Here is a 22586-nt window from a genome sequence, read left to right as displayed (position 1 = left end):
ATTAGCACATATGCAGCTGATTGCTTGCGAAGCTACCATCATGGAATCTCTCCGAAGTGCTGGAGAGATGGCACCAGAGAGGCTGCGAACGCGACGTGAGTAGTGTTACAAAGGCTTTATTGGTATATTTAAGACGTACACTCTCTATCAAATTATTTTGGCAGGGTTTCATCTTATAGGCATAGCAGTAGAGTTCATCCATGTTTAAAGGTTTGGTTCTTTCGATGTTTGCAACTCGTGTCTGGTCCTGAATGGAAAGAATTTGATGGCATGTTGCTTGGTGTACGGAACAGAAATAAACTGTTGTAATATAGCAGAGTTACATGTGTAATAAGGAACGTTTTGCACTGTGTCAAGCACTAGACAATACCTGAAGACCCGTTAGAATAGCCTTCAAGATGCAGCAGACATAAATATTATACTGTTAACCTAGCAGCAATGTTCCGTTACTTGTGGGCACAGGTTACAGAGCAAATCACTTTCTAAACAGCCGTTGTCACATAATTAGGAAACTTTAGGAAGATACTAAAAAAAATGCATTGAAGCGTACCCTATAAATATTTTGCTTTTGCAGACATCCTAACAGTTGCAGTTTTGCGCATACTGTCTGCAAATGTGAAAGAGGTGAACGGGCTCTCAGCTTTGTTTGTGCGAGAGGAGGTAAGTTTCTTGATTTTGTGCTGCTATAATGCATGTGTAGAACTAATGGACTTTACTGAAAGCATTGGTTTAAGACGTTGCTGAGCTTTACTGAGATGCAATGAACAGAGGAAGCTTAATATCAATGTAGTTACTTTAGTGTAATGGTGTTATTTTGGTTAGCAAATGTATTATAAATAAATAAAGGTAATGAAGTTGTCATCTAATAATTGTGAGTGCTGCTGGTTGGGGTCCAAAAATTAACGTTGCACATAAACCAAAATTGCATGTGTAAATGTAAGAGAAGCCATTTTGTACTGTTAACATTCTTTGTATTGTACTGAAAAAATGTATAACGTACAGATAACTTTACGAAGGGGGTGCCTTAAGCATGGAGAGATGGGATTGAATTAATTTCTTGTGGCCTGTTTCTAGCAAAGAAATATTTCTTGCCATCACAGGACTTGAGCGTTCCTGCAACGCCTTGCATAGTTTTTACGGGACGGCACATTGAAAAGGCGGAATTTCTTCACATCAAGGTGGATAGAGAAAAACTGTTTACTGTAAAGAACGCAGAGGAGGGGCTGGCGGCTGTTCTGTCGGCCTACTGGCTCTTTAATGTCCAGTACAACCGGAAGTTGTTCAACACGCTTGTACTGTTAGAGCGCCTTTTTCTTGGCCTCACACTGAGCACACCAAGGGGGGTGGCAACGAAATTTCTCAATAAAGTTGCAAAAAGTGTGTAATTAATAGGGCCCGGAAATTTAGGCATTAAAGATCCTCGCAAATAGGCAGGCATCTAGGCTCTAAAAAATATTGAAATAGGCGCTATAAAGCAAAAATAGGCGCTTTTAATAATACTTTTTTATTTATTAGTACAGGATTTTTCAGTCAAGCACGGAGCGTACGCTGTCCTCAATTGAATCACGCGGCAATAAAGCACATTCTCAGATTTTCAACTTGAAGCTCCTTCGGTTTTCGCTAAGCATAGCTTTGTTGTTTAAAAAATTACTTTCGACGTCACATGAAGTTACTGGGGTGAACCTAAAACATGAGAGTTCACAGGGGCTCAGGCGTTCAGGTGATGTGGCCGTATCGTCTCCACCTAGAAGGTCTCTGATTTGCGAAATTGTTTCCAGGTCTCTGTTTTTTTCTACCAGTTGTTGCATCTTCGTAGAATAGTTTGGTTTATGGTTTATGGGGCTTAACGTCCCAAAGCGACTGAGGCTATGAGAGACGCCGTAGTGAAGGGCTCCGGAAATTTCGACCACCTGGGGTTCTTTAACGTGCACTGACATCGCACAGTACACGGGCCTCGAATTTCTCCTCCAAAGAAATTCAACCGCCGCAGCCGGGATCGAACCCGCGTGTTTCGGGTCAGCAGCCGAGCACCATAGCCACTGAGCCACCACGGCGGCTTCTTCGTAGAATAGTAGCGCCTTTTCCTTCCAGTTTTCAAAGTGCTGCCTGTACTTCTTCGACTGCCTTCAATGATTCATCTACTGAGAATCCGGCCTTTTCCAACGTTGTCATCCTTTCTGTAAGCGTTTAGAAGTTCGCACTGATGTATGTCAGGTCACTTTCCACGCTCGCCTCCTGAAACATAGCTATTGTTTTAATCACACGCGCAGCGTCATCCTTGATTTCCTAAAAGACAGAACAGACCACTTAAGAGTGCCGTGTCTATTATACTGCTGCGTCTATCCATGTTCCCCATTGATTCAAAAAGGCTTTGGCAGCAGAGGAATGTCAGGTGCTGTGGCGCTAAAAACAGCAATTGTTTTGTGATAGATACTAACTCGTCTACTTGGGGAAAAGAGAGTCGGATACATTCGGCCACACGATGCATTTTGAAATTGAAATTGAAAATATTTATTTGAGCAGAGCAGTTACAGCATCTGCTGCAGGGGCAGAGGCTAAAGGCTGTGGCGCCTGACGAGGCCTCTGTCCCTCTGCAGTCGACGAAAGCGCAATACAAATTTCAGCATAACAAGAAAGTAAGTCACATAATTAAAATAAATATGGGTAAAATATGCGATTATAATCACAACATTAACACAGTATGATAAGTCAAAAAATATGCAAGGATATTATACAGAGATTTTGTTCAGTATACAATACATTGAAGGACACTTATAACAAAAATAAAGTGAAAAACCATGGTACAAGAGAAGGATACATCCTGTGTATCCATGTCATAGGCACTCGTCACTCCCCGTACAAAACACCTGATATTATTAGGACATTTTTAATGTGCTTTTTCAATGTGCTAATATTAGATGCGAAATTCAAGTTACCTTCAAGTTTATTAAGAATTGAAGCGATTTGATGAGGAACTGTTTGTTTACCATAATTGGTTCTAGTTTTTGGCATGCGTCTTTTATTGTGTCGGAAAGGATATGTAGAGTTTTCTTCCCTGTCGCAAATGTGCAGCTTCCGGAGTTGTACGAACTGAAGTAGTTTATAGTAGTATAGCTGGTCGGCCCTCAGCATTTTATATTTTAAGAACAAAGGAGAAGTTTGTAGGAGCTGGTAACGTCCACAATAATTTTCATAACAACGTAATATCTTTTTCTGCAGTATTATGAACTTATTGTAATTACCTTTTGTTGTGGTTCCCCACACCATCATCCCATATATTAGTTTTGAATAGAACAGGGAGTTGTACAACAGTTGTTTTAGCCATAGAGGAATTATGTGCCCTACTTTGTATAAACATCCTACGGTTCGTGCTAGTTCAATTGTTAGATGATTCACATGTGGCGTCCATGACAATTCTTCCTGGAACCATACGCCAAGGAATTTTTGTTCTTTAACCGAGGAAAGACATTGGTCATCAAACTTAAGTGTTATTGTTTTGTGCAGTGGTTTGTTAACTGGGCGAAATACGATAAATGTTGTCTTTTTTGAATTCAGTTCTAGCATATTTTCCTTCAGCCAGCTGGACAGGTGCACTAGGTAGTTATTTACTTTGGTTTCGAGCGCTGTTATCTCATGCGATGTGAAAAAAAAATATTAGTGTCATCTGCATACATAATGATCTCTGGTGATTCAGGTATCTTCATAATATCATTAATATACGCGAGGAAGAGCAACGGTCCTAATATCGATCCGTGTGGGACACCCTGAGTTAAAACTAACTGTGATGAACTTGAGCCATTAATGAGTACTATTTGATAGCGATCATAAAGATAAGACAATAGAAGTTGCAGGGCAACACCACGTACACCGTACATAGATAATTTGTGTAGTAAGATGTTGTATTGGATAGAATCGAACGCCTTTTTAATATCGAGAAAAAGTCCTACTGTGTATTTTCGATCATCTATGTTACAAATTATTTTATCCTTAATGTATAACAAAGCCTGCTCCGTTGATTTCCCTTTTCGAAAACCATATTGACTTTCTGTAATAATGTTATGTTTATCAAAAAATGACACTAATCGGTTATGAATGACACCTTCAAAAATTTTTGAAAGCGTTGGCAGGACGGATATAGGGCGGTAATTTGCTAGGTTTTCAGGGCCCGCGCCTTGATATATTGGCGTGACTCTTGCTACCTTTAACTTCTGTGGAAAGACTCCTGTGGACAACGTAAGATTTATAATAAAGGCCAAACTAACTGATATCACAGCGGATATACACTTCAACTCAATCGGGCCGATGACATCGATTCCAGCAGCAGCATTATTTTTAAGCTTGTTTATTAACATTTCCACTTCGTGAGGAGTTGTTGGCCGCATATAAATTGACTCGCATAACGGTGCTATGGTCGATACTGACTGATCGTGCAATTCTTTGTTGTACAGGCATTCGAGCCTACTTTAATAAAATGCATGTTCATAGCACTGGCGAGAGCTTCACCGCGCACAATCTTGCCATCAATGGTGATTTCAGTAATGTTTAAACACTTTTTGTTCTTCCAGTGAGCGTATTTACTGCATCCCATTAGACATTGCATAGACATTGCAGGCCAGGTGAACCATCTTGCAGCATAAAAGCGTCAGTCCCATTCCTGCCTTGCACATGTAGTATGCACCATCCGTAACGAACAAAGGTATCATCTCATACTGAATATTTCCTGGCCATAGAGGCTCCAGACATGAAGTGAAAAAACGCGCTGTCGTCGAATGGCTGAAATTTTCAAGAACATCTGAGTTGAGCAGGATTGCTCGTCTGGATTTCTCTGGGCTCAGTGTTCTGACGATGAAGGTGGCCACATACCATCCGCTAGCGTCTGCGGTTTCGTCGACTGACACACAATTTCATCTCTGATTTTGGCGGGAGTATCCTCGTAGCACTCTTTCACGTATCTCTTACGAAGCGTTGATTCATCTGCAACATGCTGCTTCGTGTACTTTTCCACAAAAATCCGAAAACCACTGTTAGTTAGTTTCCATTACAGGACATCTGCCTCCAAAAATGCTTGACACAACTCTGTGCAAATGACGATTCCTTTGCTGCCGAACTACTGCTGAAAGCCTCTGCCAGTAGGAGCTGCGATGTCCCCTCCGTCGTTCTCTTCAGGTTTGCAATATGCTTGTCGGTAGCGAGGTGTTGCGCTACATGGCATCGCTTCCCTCTTGGTACTGAAGCTTCTCACCCTTTGCAGAACGGCAGAGTTCCATCAGTTTAAAAAGCATTTCCAAACTGCGAAACCCAGTGCCTGCAACGAGCGCCTCTCGATACCTTTTCTTTCGGCATGTCAATATGAAATGAAATGGAGAGCGCTGATGAAGCAAAGTTGGTGAGGCCACTCAAGTCAATGTCGCATGTTTTGGAAGCGGTAGGCAGAGAAGTGGCCCTTCCTTGTGGAGGAGTAGGCGGTCGAGAGTCGAGCGAGTGACGAGCGAGCAGTGAGCGCGCGAGTGTGCTAGTCTTGTGCGCGCTGAGGCTACGGTTGCCGGCTGGACGGCGCCGGTTCGGGTGTCGGGTTACACTCAAGCAGATATACAACCTGCTTAGTTGCGCCAGTTACACTTCGAGAAAAAGGTTTGGCTAGACCTGCCCCTCTTGTGCGTGCATCGGCGCGTGCCTTTCACTGTACTTAGAAAGATGTCTAAAAAATTGAAGAACGGCACCTAGGACCGAAATGCCGGATTTAGGCATTTATAGGCAACAAGTACGGTCAAATAGGTATTATTTCTTAAAAAATGCCAAAAAGGCAGACAAGTGCTAAAATCCCCCATTTAGGGATTTATATGCATGTTCAGGCAAATACCTAAAGTTCCGGGCCCTAGTAATTAAGTATAGTCGAGGTGATGTGTATTTTTCTTCAGTATGTAGTAGCATTGTGTGAAGTGTTTTTTGGTGTTTTTAATAAATTTGCTCTGTTATGCCAAAACTGTAGCCTCATATGCACTCACTCATCTCCACTCTGATGTGCATATATACAAGGCTCCCTGTGCCGCACATGCCCCAAATGAGGAAAATGTGGCGCAATGCTGCATGATGCGTATTATCTGCCTTTGTCAAGGCAGTATATGTTACCTTTGAAGTGGTCAGCATTGTTTGCCATAATAAATTTTTCCTTGCAGGCATGTCTGGATGGTGACCAAGCATATCCAGCACATGCATGTGTGCATGAAGGGGCCATCGATTGATGCACCGCATGCATGATCCAAAAAACTGGGTAGCTATAGAACATCATGCAATGCATCGCAGTTGCCAGCAGTGGCCTGTCAACCAGCACTGTCTGCAGTTTCGACCGTTCTACACATATGGGCACATTTGCTCTCGTGCATCAATCCTAGCCTTTTGCTTGTTTGGTGAATCAATGCGGAGCACCCTTCCAACACCCATTTTGAAGGGCGTTATGGCTAAAATAGCACCGTTTAGTAAGGGTGCAACCTTTAAACCCTTTAAAATTTCATGCTGTGCACCCTTTCTAAGGGTGCTGATGTCTGCACCCTTTCTCAGCACCCTTTTTCAAGGACCCAATAGGGTGCAAAGGGTGTTCGTCTGGGGACAAACTGATTTGCACCCTTAAGGGTGAGAAACTGTTTAGTGTGTACGGTATTGATTTTTGAGCGCTGCTTTTCCAGTCACCACATTGAAGACCGCGGAAACCTTGAATCCTGTGTCTGCGTAAGTATTTGTGCTAATCTTTTTTTTATGCTTGCGTTATTTACTCACGGCGTTACCGTGATATCACGGTTAACAATGGTGACCAGGGGCGCTACGCCGGAAGGCCCGAGTTTTGCGATCGCCTGTGAGTTCTTATATGCCCCTAATAGAATGCTGGCAAAGAGGCCATGAATTATAAAGATTGTGATATGTGTTATGCTTCCCAGGTTATCGAAAAAAGTATGGCGCTCGCCCGAGTTTCATCCAAGTTTGCGATGATGGTAGTCAGTGAACGAAGATAGCGCGGAACGTGCGCAGGCAGCGGACAATAAAATGTAGAGATAAAGCCACGTAAAGACGTTACAAGCGCACCCTGCGGGCCTGTTTCACACTTCTAACACAATACACTGCGCAATGCCAGGCCGCAGCGCTACCTGAAGTTATCAGCGCCATATAAGCAATCGCGAAATCGTGACTTCTCGGCTATCTATCTGCACACTCGCCGCCCGCTAGCTGTTTCACACGCATTTTCGGGAGCATCAAAGGTATGTCTTCTCTTTCAGGCTCTATCTGTCTCTCCATTTCCGAAGACTAACAGTGCGCACTAGGTGCACTCTTGTATCAGCCCTTTCTCTTCTCTCGAATAGATTAAAAGGCAACAGATAATATTATGCACATTTTATTCATTTCCAAATATATTTTAAAATCTGAATCCAATGGAGCGTTGTTGAAAACCATAGCTTTAGGCAATTAACAGAGATTCGACGCTTTCTGCCGCTAGTGGCAATAGTGAGGCCATAGCTTGCAGCGTGGCTTGTATACGAACTAGAGCGGCAGCCCACCGTGCCGAACACGAGAGAGCTCCTGCGCTGACACGCCGCCGGTAGCGCTACCTTCGACTTGAAAGACTGGGCAACTACTACACACTGAATCTGTCTGATATATATAATATGTAATAAATTTTATTGTGTCGTATATCAAAATATAACATTCATGCATCTTCTGGCTTGAATAATACACAAAATCAACTAACTGAACAGCACTGCACCCCCGCGTCACTGCTGCTCTCTGCAGTGACCTCAGGTGGAGTTCTGCGCCGCTACGGCCGCTGCCGCACCCCGCTATGGCCAGCCATTGCTTTTAGTACGCTCTTGCGAATCTCAGCGCTAGAAATTGGCCGTGCGAGCGGCTGTGATGCGGTGTGAGAAAAAAAATTGCTGTTTGGCTGTATTCAATGATTCATTACGTATCCCTGTTGCGTGTGACGCCTCTTTAGTGCAGTGCGGATGCGAAGAGCGTGCCACCCAGCGACACAACTCATCCTATGTCATCAGACGCTGACTAAAAGCTGTGAAGGTGGTGGCGCGCGTATCTGCGTAGTATTTGTTTACGTCGCGCACTTAAGGTTTTCCTGACTGGTTTTGTCACTAACGTCGATCGCCGTTGTATACCGCACTGAAATCGCAATAATATCGTTCGGGAAGATGAGGGATACTGTTTGTAGTAATGGAATCGCACTTTGTTACGGTTCTGAAGTACGCAGTGCTTGCGTGCTGGAAATTACAAACTCTTTATTGCACTGGGTCTAGAGCAGCGACCGTTTGTCGATCCCGGATGTGTTTGACACATTAATGCTGAGCTTTAGCACCGATGAAAGGACGGCCAAGCTAAACACTTGGGATGCGATGTTGTTGGAGTTCGGCGTGCTCCAAGCACCGCTTCGTCGTCCTTCTCCGTGTTTGACGCTTTGCAAGCAGGTGTGACGCGCCGTCAGCGTTGTGCTGTGTCTTACGTGGTTGCAAGAGGCTATAGTGTTGTGCAATCTTGGTATGCGAGCGAAGAAATCGGCGGCTGTCGCCACGTTGCGTGTCCTTTGCAGAGGTGCTTAGATTAATCAGCGATGACGTCCGTTTTGCCTGTTATATTTCGATGATCAACATCGTCGATCTCCGTCAGCAATCAGCACAGCCGCGCAGCATACCTGTAGCCGGCAGGGAGGTTGGGAGTGGCCCACCCATAGCGCGTACGCCTATAATTTATGTACGGCACCCCTGGGGCGTGACCAATGGTTTTGATTGACAGGTGAACTTGGAGCTAAACTCGAACGGTGAAGTGCCCCGAATTCATCTCGGGACTGTCATGGCGGCAGCAGAAGCATTGTGGGTCATCGCTTCCTCTGACGGCAAATGTCAGTTCGGCCGGCTAGACCCGTTTACTGCCATGGCCGACGACGAATTCCAGCGACATTTTCGCCTCTCCAAAACATCGGTACGATGTTGTGTGGAGAGTTAGGCGACGACCCACGCCTTCGGAGAGTGCGTACCGGGCCTCATTCGCTTTCGATCTAAGAGCAAGTCCTCTGCGCCCTCCGGTTCTTCGCGACCGGGAGCTTCCAGGGGAGCGTCGGCGCCGACCACTTTATTGGACGCCACCAAAGCACTGTGAGCCGCTGTGTGAGGGACGTCTCCGACGCGCTTATCGACGCAGCTGTGCAGAAGCGGTGGCTCGCTTTCCCCACAACTGCGGCCGAGCGTGCGTATGTTAAGGAGCGTTTCCTTCTGCGCGGCGGCATCACAGATGTCGTGGGATGCGTCGACGGGACCTACAGGGACATAAAGGCCCCTTCGAAGTCCAGCCCTGGCGTGGTGAAGGCCAACTATTTCACGAGGAAGGCACATTATGCATTGAACACAATGGTTGTAAGAGTGCTCTGTTTCTGCTTTCATGCATGTCATGGTTAATGGAATGTTCTCCCATTTATTAGTGCTAGTGGTCCGTGTACTGTGCAGTGTCGGTGGATGTTAAGGAACCCCATATGGTGGAAGTTATTGGCAGCCCTTCACCATAGCATGCCTCATCGCTTGAGTTACTTTGGGGCATTAAACCTCAAAAACCGCTTCCGTTTATCAGTAACTGAGCAGTTTGACACACATTGTAGATAATTTTTTCTTTTACCTCATGTTTGCGCACGCAATAAGTGAATAGATTTTTCCACCTATTTCAGGCATGCATTTTAATGGGTTTTTAAATGGCAGCATTTGTGTCACTTGGCAGATTGCATTCTTAGGCAATATTGATAGTTTGTTTTTGTATAGTGTGAAGCACATTGGCTTTCCTGCAGGTGTGTGATGCTGACCTGCGCATCCTGGATATTGATGCCCGCTTTCCTGGCTCCTGCCCTGATTCCCACGCCTGGGGCAAGTCTGCTCTCAGGCGGCACTTCGAGTTGGGGCTCCTGATTGAAGAAGGAGACTACTTGCTCGGCAAGTAATTTTCATGAGCAGCTAGAGTACAACTGCATTTTATCTGATGACATGCAGTAGGCAGTTTTTGAGTTACGGTTCTACTTTTGGCTTCGCGTATACGAGACAATTATATAATTGGTGAAATATACTAATACAGGAATGAAAACTATTTCCGACGAAATATTTTTGAAAGGGTAGACACATATTCTTTTGGTTAGCTACAAGGAATAACGTTCAGGTACTTCTCTACCACTTGGTTTTTCAGATGCTTCCCCAGCAGTGCATGAAATACTCTGTCCAGTCAACAGGGCAGTTGGCTCGATGATTGAGCTGTACAACATGTATACTCCAATTCAAACATCAGGTGCAACATTCTCGAAGCTACAGCTCATGTTTGCGCTGCCTGCACTGGAGGTAATGAATACCCCAGTAGCACAAACGGGGCTCGGAATTGCGGGCCCTCATGGGCCCGAACGGGCAGCCCATGGGGGCCCGATGTTGGATATGTGCGGGATTTGCAACTCGGCATCGTGCGGGACCCACAGGGGCAGGCCAGTGGGCTTGCTACATAGGACCATCAGGGGACCCCTATGGTCTGCATGCATAAAAACGATAAAGGGGGCTTTCCTCGGTCCTTTGTGGGACCCATAGGGGCAGTAATGGGCTTCTCAGAGGGGACCTCCAGGGGGGCTTAGGCGGCAGTGCAGCGGGGACCCACACGGGCTAGCCCATGCTCGGCCCACATGGGCTAGCCCAAGTCCGGCCCACATAGGCTAACCCATGCTCGGCCGACATGGGCTAGCCCAAGTCCGGCCCACGTGGCTAGCCGAAGTTCGGCCCACAGGCAAACACACATAGACCAAGAAAAAGACAGGACACACACCAACGCTGAATTCAGCGCTGGTGTGTGTGTCCTCTCTCTTTCTCGGTCTTGGTGTGTTCGCGCTGTTGAACCGCCATTATGAATATACGCTGAATATAGCCAGACAAATATTAATATGCAAATTACGCGTCAGAAATTGGACGGAATGAAAAGGGGTGTTATGGTGCTTCAGTTGACTGGAACAAATGATGTGTATGTGTAGAAGTGGCGTAGTATGCCGTGCTCTGTAAGCTAGATAAGGATTGATGATAGATAATCGATAATTGGGATTGTAATTGACGATCGTTATCTGTAAAGTGATTTTGGATTGGCAATCGCTAAGAAATAAGAAAAGGAAAACAAGAGGAAAAGAAGCTACCGAGAATCTCACGCAGCGGAAGGTGTCGTCACATTACTTAAAAGGAGATAATGCGTGCAAAAGAAGACAGGACGAAAGAGAAGGCAGGGACAAGCCAGGCGTCTCATGACGCCTGGCCCTGAGGATTGGCAATGCTCAGTATTGTGAATGCACCTCACGCCTTTCGTATTTGAATCAATATTGTGTTTCAAATGTGTGTCGTAACATTGTTGGAGTGAAAATAGGTTGCTCGGACGATTCCAATGCTTGCTTGGTCATCCTCCTTTATTTACGGCACATTCCGCAGCATCGATGCGATGTGTGATGTTTGTTCAGGGCCTTGAGCCGCTCCCCCTCAGGACGCTCGTCGCTGATTGCGGTCGCACGTATGCACCATATGCCTGTGTAAAGAAAGAATACACACCACAAAACTAATTTTAGTTTTGTTACCATGAAGGACAAGAAATTTCGGTATGTAACTGAGAGAAAATGTTTCGGCATTTTGCCTCCCTACGCTGTGCAATCTACAACTGGCTGGTTCAAAAAAGACACTGAAAAACTAGAAAGCTTCTGTTGACGCCGAAGATATAACTGAGACGGCGGCAGTACTCAGACAACGGAGTGATTTCAAATGCGTACTTACGTCCTAGCAGCACGACGTCGCCGTCATAAAATCCGCCTTCACCGCCGTGGCCTCCACCGCTCAAATGTCAGTAAATGTTACTGTTCACCACTCACGTCTTTCGGACCGAAGTTATTCAACACTGAAACAAGGACGACAGGGTTCCACCATACTTGCACTGGACGTACGCATGGAAGGCGATGTCATCTTCGATCGTGGATTGATCAAGTAACAGAAGGAAAGGCACAAAAACTCTAACACAAATTCAATGAGGACTAGCGAGTGCCAGCGTGTTTTCGCAGCTGCCTTCATCCCTTGACACTCAACCCAACCGCAGGAAAGAGAAACCTGTTCCAAACAAACGCAGGAAAGGCGGGGGAGGACTTATGCATACCGTCACCGCGCAGCGACCGGACAGAGTGAACAAGTAGTATCGGAGCCCCCTCTCCACTTCATGGAGAGTCGCGGGGAGTGTGGTCGGGAGGGCGGCTTAAAATGTTCGGTAGTGGGCTGTAGAGTGAGTGCCTCCGCGCCATTTCGGGGAAGGGGGCTGGGAGGGACAGGACTGACACAGTGAGTCCTCGGGGAAATAACAAAGGCAGACAGAAAAGCCAGGGTTGAGCAGGTTTTTTTTTTGAGAGAGGACGCAGGGAAAGCAGTGAAGGCGGTGGTGAGAGGAAAGAAAAAAAACTTCAAAAAAACATTTGCGCAAAGACAGGTTACTTGTGTGGCGTTTCTACAGGAGTTTGTTTTTATTTTGTTCTCTCTAGCAATGCACCGTTTCGCTAGCCCGAATCATCGCCCTTTAGGGAACACCCCAAGCTGCCGGCACCGTTGAGTTAACCTTTTCTTGTTGGTCGATAGAAATGTTCTTGTAGATTTGTGATTAGTATCTCTTCCTGATAGGGTGAAGGGTGGGGCCGCCCGCGATGGCGCTCGGCCAAGTTGCGTTATCACTTGACGAAGAAGGCGCGCAAATAATGCCTGCACAAAAACCAAGAATTTTGTGTCTTGATCGATACGTCGCTACAGACTGCTGCTAGCGGACATTAAGAAAGCTGCTGCAATGAACGCGACAGTAACAAACCTTTTGCAGTCTCTGGCGCAGTCGCCGGAGGCTCGCTATGTTCATCAACCAGTCATAAATTCCATGCGCCACATGTTGCATGGAGACGACGAAAGCGCTTGCCGTGCTGGCATAATTGAAGTGCATTAAAACAAGCAAGAAACCTTATGCTGGCAGCTTTCTCCGCGGCGACCGCAGCACACCAGAAAAAAATACAATGCGATAAACGCAAAAGAAGCACCAACAAATCTCAGAAGCGGGTTCTTTTGTTATTACGACGTCCAGAGCAGCTCTTCGTCAGAGTGAAACGTGCAAGCCCTTGCTATTTTACCTCTGATGTAGGATATGCAGGCAGACTAAATGCGAGAATGTCAACTCTTCCCGTGTACAACTAGTGTACGTGGGACTGTCGATAGGTTTTGCCCGGCAACTCGCTAATGGCGCATGATGTTTCTGTACTGTGAAGCCCACAGTAATCTGCGCAGGATTTACGAAGGCTGCTGGCGGATATATACTAGCCGTTTGCCCGCACACACTGTATGTTTTGCTGCTGAGCAGCTCACGCTTAGGCCTTTTCCACTAGATATGTACGATACAGGCGGGGAAGATGTTGGAATTGCAATTGTGCCCATGCCTAGCCCATATATTTTCTATGCAGGAAAAATTTAGGCTACAGGCGGGAATACTGGTGTTAGCCCACACACAGCCCAATCGGCTCCATTAGGGCGCTTTACGGGCAGCCCCTGTTGGGTGGGCCCGCACTTCACCGTCATGTAGCCCCACCTTTTATGCACACGAACTGCACGCAGCCCATTCTTACCCCTTACATACCCGATTTCGAATACGCGGTGAAGACTTCGGAATGGCAAATGTGCCCATGCCCAGCCCACGCGGGACCTTCGTCGGTGTTGGTAAGACAGCCCAAACTGCATGCCTGAAACGCTTCGCCACTGTGAAGCGCCCCTGTATTTCCTACGTGGGACCCATGCCGGCTGAAGGCGGGAATACTAGCTCTTTGCCCACACAAAAACACTGCGGCTCCCTCATGGTGGTGTACGGGCAGCCCCTTTTGGGGTTGCCCGCGCTTTACCATAATAGAGCCCGCATCCTAGCCCGCGTGTATCTGCGGTGGGACCTAGGTGGGCTGCCCAGTCTGTTTAAGCCCATGCCTAGCCGACGAGGGTCCCATTCAGGCATGAAGTAGGCAGCTCCAGCGTTTTGTGCCAGCACTGCACCCACGGGGGACGCATGTGGTTTTATTGCGGGCAGCCACCAGCCCTCATTGCCCATGTCGGACCCGCATGGGCCCGCCACCTTGTGCTACTGGGGTAGTTTTTTTTTGTTGCGGTGAGCGAAAAATAATAATTACTTCACCTGCACGTTTAATACATCAAACAATAGTCATCAGTTCTATAGAACTCATTTTTGGGACCACCAGATTATAAATCTGTAAATTTGTATTTTTGTTGTCGTTTTTCATCATGCTGCGTTTTCGATGCCCCACAACCCCGCCGCCGTACTCTTCGAGCTCGCCTTACGTTTTGAGAAAATGGCGTCGTGCTCAGCGGTCTGGACCAGCCTCTATGCGATCACTTTTCTAAAACTAGTTTTTTTTTTTCAAAATTTTGTACTTCGAACGCTCCCCAGCACGCTAAGCAAGTAATTACAGATGTGTACTCTTGTAATATAATCCGTTCCACGCAGAAATCTGTCCGGGATATCCTGAAATTCTCCCTAGCAGAGTGACAAAGTCTGACGGACCTTACTGCAAAAAACTCAATCCGGTGCGATCGTTTGTTGCTTTAATCTGCTGCTCTGTTGCTGACACAGTATAGTGGAGAACATGCCCGGATGCTTCTGAGGAGTTCAGGAAAAAGTAATGTCCTCGGCAACTGCGAAAATGAAAGTTACAGACAGCCTGGATCATGCATAATAGGCCCGTGCACCATTGTTTGGTTTGAATAGAGTGGTTTTGAACCTGTTCTGAACAAAACGTTGATAGAATAAAGTGTTACTAAGTCACCAAATGCTATTTAAACAAATTCAAAGTAGCGCAGTTCAAAAAAGAGTGTCACGAGTGGGAATCAAATGTACACCCTTAAGTTTCCGGTTCCTGAGTTACCACTTAGATCCCTTGGCCATGAAATCAGCGTGTAGGAATATGCCTCCCTGCTGTGGACTACTTGTGTTGCTTCCACAATGTTGGAACTGGTGTATGAAATGGAGTTCTCTTGCATCTGGAGAGGACTCGGGTCATTTCATACACCGCTGAGGATTCTGGCATGCGAAAAAATCTAGCCCATAACAGATGTGTCAATAATTTGGCAAACACGCATGATGTCTCTCTCTGGCATCTGAAGGCAGTGCACTGTACTCCATACACTGCTGAGGATTGAACATGTGCATGGCAGTTTTAGGCAAAACAGAAACAAAACTTCTGGGCAGTCACTACTGAAGTATGCCATGGCAGCCTTGATTGTTTTATGAGAAAGTAGTTTCATTTCAGAATGCACATTTTTAGTAAGATTTTCATGCATTTATAAACTAAAATAAGATTGCAACTGAAAGCAATTGTGTGTTGTGTGATGTCAGCAAGCATGGAGGTAGTTTTAATGCACCCATCTGCCTGCAAGCCGCTGCGTTGAATCAGTGGCTATGGTGCTTGACTGATTGCCTGTTAAAAGTGGGTTTGATCCTGGCTACAATGGTCTTGTTTTGATGGAGGCTAAAGTTATAGCCTTATGCACTGTGCGATGTCAGTGCATGTTAAAGAGCACCAGGTAGTCTAAATTTCCAGAGCCCTCCACTACAACATCCCTCATAGTCCGCATAAAACCAAACCAGCCTTATAAATGTAGCTCACTGCATTATAGTGTCCGTTTGCGCTTGTGTGTTGTGGTATTTCCGCGGCTTGAAGCCTGTCAAATATTAGTCAGCTGGTCCACGTTCCAATCTCTTGAAATTCATTCATATGCAAAACGGCTGTGATCGTGACGGCAGACATATTGCCAACTGAGAAGCATAAACTCACACTCACGTGCTTGCATATGTTTGGCATGTGCCAACACAAATATTTATATTCATTAGCACCTTACAAGAATAATTCAAAATTCACGGCTCCATTGATTGTGAACAGTTATTGATGTTACTGAGATTTCGTATGCCTCATGCAAAAGCCACCAAATGAGATCACGTATACCTTCACATATAATTAGACTTTGTTTAGCATGCACATATTCGCCTAAATTGCATTTTCATAGCTCATTTTGAATGAATGTTTTTAATTTATCTTTGTAATGTATGATGTTCTTGTCATGCCGTTCGTGTTTGACCTAGTGTATGCTCGTTTAGGCCAACTGGCTGTTGAGGCACGCTCAAATCTATCTACCTAGAGAGCATAATTGAGAGGTTGGCCTCATTTCCAGTCTTTTCCTGATTCCATACGCTAAGCTTTCCATAGCCCTTTTGCGCCTCTTAATTTGAGCTAAATTGCAGTTTAATAAAACTCGGGTGGGTACTCCTCAGAGATTTAATCAGGGAGGTACGGGAAGCTTACTATATGAATTGGGAAATGATGAGCCATGTGTGACGGACTCATCAATTATGATTTTGAGGCAAGAGAAGGAATATTCAGAAAAGTAAATGCAAAGAAAATGGTTTAGTCTCAGCATAAGAGATGTATCCTTACGAGCATTTCAGGAATTTTGTTTTCTCTTTGAATTCTGGTAGAAATGCACTCCAGAGTAAGCTTTCAGTTCACAGCTTGCTCATTCACATTCTGTTCGATTGCTGTTATTGTGTCAGCTTCCAGAAGTATTATAATGCAAACCATGATAATAACCAACCAGTCCAATTTGAAGTGCCATTCAATTAGGCGAACCTGAATAGGTTTCTCGCATATAAATATCATAGGAGGCAATAAGCAACAGTATTAAAGCGCAAAGTCTGAGTCTTGATGGTGTCACAAACAGTACGCTGCGAAGATTATGTAGCAGTGAAGCTATTGAATCACAAAGCACAATAAGCTTAAAATGAAGTGCGCATGAAAAGAAATTGCAGATTTAGCTGCACATATGATTAATGGTTGAACACGTTTTGATGTGCATGAAGCAGCAGACGGCTGAGTAATCATTATCGGGGAATGCATTCTTCTTTTGATAGTATACTTTCTTTTTTTGAGTGTGTATGTAAGTGGTATAAGTGAACATGCAGGAGCGCCTTCACAAAATTTATTATTAACTTTATTGTGCGACGTAAGTAGCGCAAATTCGTTTAGCTCTTTTCATTGCATAGTGTACCAATTTGTTTAATGTTGGAGCGTGGGTATTGCAGACTTGTTTGCAAGGAACCAGCCATGATAGGGCATTGTTCTCAGCACTACCTTCACATGCCGGTGAGAAAGGATACCATAAAGCATGCAGAAGCAAGTGCAAGTACATCTTATGGGCAGTGTCCATAGCTGGTGGAAGAGGCGCCACTGCTTACGCATAGTTTCTCTTTGGCTCGAAGCAGTTGACTGCCGGCTACGTTTTACCAGTTTCTAGTGTAGAAAACAGGGGCACGTTTCTCATTACAGGACAAGTTAAAAAGATTTATTCAGACCTACAGAGACTTTTTATGAAAGGACGAAAATTTGTTTGGAAATGACAAGCATATAAAGGGTTAAAATTGATCCAAAGCCTTCTCCTACACGGCTTGTCATTCCCCATGAGCAGCTTCAAGACGTTCAACCTTTGGTACCAAATGCTGAAGTGTTCTGGTGTGTGCAATGTCCAAAATTTAGTGCACCGATATTTTGCGTGACTTTATGTGAAGTGGCCGTTTTGGTTCTGACGGCACAGGAACTGTATTTTTGGTTTATAATCTTTTGCAGGCACCTACAACAGTGCCTAAAAAAACTCGAAACGATACGAATACAGCTCGGCATTTGAGAGCTCCGCACTGTCAGGTAATTTGAAAGTCCTAAATGTTTAAGTAGTAGCACATAAATCAATGCCATTATCAAAATACACACAATTTTCCTTAGGAAACGAATGTGCGAAGATGCGCCAGCGGTGCGGCTGCCGACACCCCGTACGCAATAAAAAATATTATCGATAGACTGCTTCAAGAACACCATAGATTAGCACACTCTCTTCAGTGCATGCATTTCGCCTTGCTCACATTCTGCATTTGTGAATGTGATTGGATGCGAGAGTTGGGTTTTCCACTGAATTCTGAGCTCCATGTACGCAAAAGCTTGAGAAGGCGACGGCGGCAAGCAAAGAGCAGCGCTCTCACTCGAAGAATTTTCCTAAGCCGCTTGCCTCATCACTCAGATCTGCACCTACAGAAAATTTCGGTCATCACCTGGAAGCCCTCCCGCGATGAGCCAATCAGACCCCCACTGGCCGTTTCCGGTTTGTTACGTGAGGTCGTCGCCGCCGTAGGAAAAATATTTACTTTGCTGTAGCTGTCAGGCAGACCCGCAAAATTTAAATGAGAACAATGTGCTTGTGGGTTGCGGGGCACTAACATTTGGATCTCTCTAACACCGGATACACTGCAGGGAGAGACGCATGTCGACCCGCGAGTACCGGTGCTCAGTACACCGTGCCCCTGCGCTCTGTCTGTATATATGTGCAGAATCACTTGCGCCGCATATTAGCACTTGCATATTATGGTTTTCTCACTTACAAGCAGATTGCGGTCACAGTTTATGGCAGTGTTTTTAAGCCGGAGTGCGCAGGCACCAAATGAAAGCCCAGCTTCCCTGTGAACCAGTGATAAGTCTTCGTCTTTTACTTATTAGTACTTTTATTTTTTTAAGTATGAGCGAGAAGCTTAACTTTTCTTTATGCAGTCTTCCTGTGAACAAGTGAACCTCAGTTCTTTTTCTAAGGCAATGAGGAACTAACAATGTTATTTTTTTTATTACCAGCAGTATTTCCTTTCTTTTTAGTTACTCATATATAGAGTTGAGTTCATACTAATTATAACAATTACTCTGGGCACTCAAGGTACTAACTTTCGCACAATGTGAAGCCAGCTGCTTTGTCCCTAAACATAGTAGTGCCTGCTACCGCAGCCACTGTAGTTGCTTCTGTGTTGATGGTTGCGGTGTGTCCTATCGTATAGTTGTTTTCGGGTTGCATTGATCACTCAGGAGTCTAAATGTACATTGTACATGAGTTGTACATTCGTAGATGATAATTTTTGGGTCACACTTTGTTTTAGGGCACGTTAAAGAACCTCAGGTGATCGAAATTTCTGGAGCCCTTCACTACACTGTCCCTCATAGCCTTAGTCGCTTCGGGGCGTTAAACCCCCATAAACCAAACCAAACTTTGTTTTCGGGTCAATGAGCCACAAACTATCGCACTGGAACAAATGCCTTTCCGTGGTGTAGAGGTAGAGTGCCCGCCTCAGGACACAAAGGGTGGTGGTTCAATTCCCGCTTGAACGCCTTTTGTGAAAGGGATTTTTCTGATGCTCCCAGGTTTTCATAACTCCACTTTTCGGGCAATGCTATGTTTCTGCGTCAACACGTCATCTAATGTGTTCGCATTAATATGGTTTTTGGAAACTAAGGGTGCATTATTTGTTACTCTTAGGTAAACATTCGACCCACATTGGAGAAGATGAAGAAATTGTAAATTATGAAATTTTACGTCCCAAAGCGATTAAGGTTATGAGGGACACCATGGTGTAGTGCTCCGAATGAATTTGGACCACATGGGGTTCTTTAACTTACAGTGACAGCACACAGGCGCATTCTGCATTTTGCCTCCATCTAAACACAGCCGTCGTGGTCGATATCAAACCCGAGTACTGCGGTCAGTAGTGGAGCTACTTAACCACTGAGCCAACGTGGCACGTTGAAAGGGATTAAGAGGGAGAAGTGCCCCGTTGTGGATGACTCCTGAATAATTTCACCACCTGGGGATCTTTCATTAATGCTTTCATAACTGAACAGAAACCCATTCTGCATTTCACCTTAATTGAAATGCGGCTAGGTTCAAATAAATGTCTTCTTATCATACTATATGTGTATTGTATTAATTCTTTTGGTCCATATATGGCAGGAATTTTGTGTTACTTAAATGTTTCATTGCAGCCTGCTGATTCATGAGAAATCTAGTCGTAACTCGTATGTGGACAGCGAGTGTGTGCAAATATTGTTTTTCAGCAAAAAGATGCGTAAGAAACACAGCTGTATTTAGTTATATTTATCGGTGTTGTTCTACTCAGTAGCATTTTCTTTACCACCCCATCATCACTAATGTTGCATGTTTGCGTTCACCCTCAGCTCCACCGGACCACCGCAGCTCTGCCGAAGCAAGTGAGGCATCCCCCGTACACCCCGACAGTGACGCAGCAGACCTGGCAGCTGCAAAAACTGATCGTGAGACTTTTCACTTTCTTTAATTGTGTGTGACCAGACTAAGTCTGAACAATACATGAGGGTAAACGAGAGACAAGGAAAGCTTGAGAGGATGGAATGAGTTCGTTCATTTTCCTCAGGTGTGAGCCAGCACTGCTACAAATACTGGCCAAGGGACAGTGATCCGATGGCGTCGCTAGGTGCGGCCAGTTAGTGGGACTTTTACGCAAGACGTGGCCGCAAGGAGCGGCGCAAGCACGGGGGGCCTTCTTTGCTGCTCATTTTTTCTGGCGATTAAATGGGCGCACCTGGCACAGGCGCTTGATTTTGATGCATTTATGATGTTCGCCTACTTGAAACAACCCCTCTTCATTCAGTAGAATGGCTTTTTGGGCTTGTTGGTATATACTTCCAATACACTGTAGCGCAGCAAAAGACGAGGACACAAGAGACCAACACCACGAGCGTTAACTTCCAACAAATTTTATTATCCTGAAGCATCACATTTATAAGCCAGAAAACAGTAATCACATGTGGATGTTAAGGATCTATATTACTCGCTGCCGAACGACAAGGTGCTGTGCTCTGTAGAGGAGTGCATAGAGGAGTTCGGGTGTGTGGCTTTCCGGAACTTGGCGGGTGTGTCGGCGAGCAGTTTTTTAGAAATTTTAGCTATTTACTTGCAGTCAACGTCCATTAACTGGGAAGGAAAACCCTACCTTCAGAAAGGGATATGCATCGGGTCGTGCATAGCGCTGATTCTGAGTAATCTGTTTTTATCCAAACTTGGCAAGGCTGTTTCCAGCCACTTAGCCAGCTTGGACGTAATCAAGATCTTTAGATTTGTTGATGACTTTTTTATTCTTGTTAAGTGTGACCACGGCTCACTTGAGCCAAAGGCTCATAGCATTTTAACTGTCATGAAAGAACATTTTAAACCGTTTGTTTTAACATGCGAATTGCATCAACAACTCCATTAGATTTTTATATATTAACTTCACCTTTCACGCTCATCACATATGCTGGGCCTACCAGCCGCATAGCAACAACCCGATTCTGCCATATCACTCCGCTCATTCAAAACTAGTAAAAAGAAGCATGGTCAATTTATGTTTTCAAAATGCTCTCCAGCAATCTTGTCCGCACATGATGACCGATAGTTTTCAAGAGCAGTCCAAGAGGCTGACTAATGCCGGTGCCCCTCCCATGTTCAAGTTTCTGTTGCCAAAAAATTTGTTAAGCGAATGAAAAAAGAAAATCAATGTCACCCAAACCCGGTTCCTCGTGAACGAAAAAACCTTGTTGTATTACCTTATCTACACAAGATTTCCCACAATTTGAAAAGAATTGGCCAACGAGGGAATGTGACCGTCGTGTTCTCGGCGCCGAAAAAACTTGCAACGTTGTGCAAACTGGGAAAAACCAACACCAATAAAGCGCGTGGATGCGCAGCTAGGCACCAGAAGCCCTACGTCACGTGCGATGAAGGTGTTGTGTATCAAATTCCCTTGTCATGCCGAAACACATCGGCCAGACGGGGAGATGTCTGAACGAGCGCCTAATGGAACACGCTCGCAACGTCAGAAACGGGCAACGCGGATCGCTGGTTGACCACAGTCTCGCATGCAAGTCAAAAACCTGTAAGCCTTTCTTTGATAAAAGTCTGGTAATAGAAAAAAGCAGAGAAAGGGTAACGCGCGAAATCATTACACCCGAAAAGATAAATAGGTCAGGATGCTCATGTGTAAGCACACCTTCCATTCTCCTCTCAGATAAAGAGCTCGTTTTTCTAAGGAATTGATACTGTGCGCACATGTGATTACTGTTTTCTGGCTTGTAAATTTTGATAGGGCCGCTGCGGTGGCTCAGTGGTTATGGTGCTCGGCTGCTGACCCGAAAGACGCGGTTTTGATCCCGACCGCGGCGGTTGAATTTCTTTGGAGGAGAAATTCTAGAGGCCCGTGTACTGTGCGATGTCAGTGCACGTAAAAAAACCCCAGGTGGTAGAAATTTCCGGAGCCCTCCACTACGGCGTCTTTCATAGCCTTAGTCGCTTTGGGACGTTAAACCCTATAAACCAGACCAAACCTTATAAATGTGATGGTTCAGGAGAATAAAATTTGTTGGAAGTTAGCGCTCGTGGTGTTCGTCTCTCGTCTCTTGTGTCCTCGTCTTTTGCTGCGCTACAGTGTATTGGTCCTCTTCGTTCGAGGAATGGGCCTTTATATCTCTGCCTCTGCCCACATTCGGGGCTTCAGTTTGACTGAAGGCTGTGTGTGTAACCGATTAATAAATGGTGCGAGCAGCTACCTTCCCAGCAGATAGATGTATTCGACTGTAACTTTGAAGTTTATGAAAAACACGG

At 45.2% G+C, this 22586-nt stretch overlaps 1 protein-coding gene across 1 annotated transcript; it reads left to right on the top strand.

The window, feature by feature from the left end:
* The first annotated feature begins 7 nt into the window (after positions 1 to 7).
* On the top strand, positions 8 to 20435 carry LOC149355729 (uncharacterized). Its single transcript, XM_089576174.1, has 7 exons — positions 8 to 95; positions 575 to 660; positions 1101 to 1377; positions 4566 to 4570; positions 9827 to 9968; positions 20147 to 20242; positions 20362 to 20435. Exons 1-7 carry the CDS (start codon positions 11 to 13, stop codon positions 20433 to 20435), a joined length of 765 nt encoding a protein of 254 aa, XP_089432300.1. The 5' UTR covers positions 8 to 10.
* Positions 20436 to 22586: the final 2151 nt, after the last annotated feature.

This window comes from Amblyomma mixtum, chromosome 3, assembly GCF_055824585.1.
Source record: "Amblyomma mixtum isolate Tamu chromosome 3, ASM5582458v1, whole genome shotgun sequence".
NCBI lineage: Eukaryota > Metazoa > Arthropoda > Arachnida > Ixodida > Ixodidae > Amblyomma > Amblyomma mixtum.
Note: the sequence above shows the minus strand (reverse complement) of the source record. Positions and strands in the feature narration are given on the sequence as shown.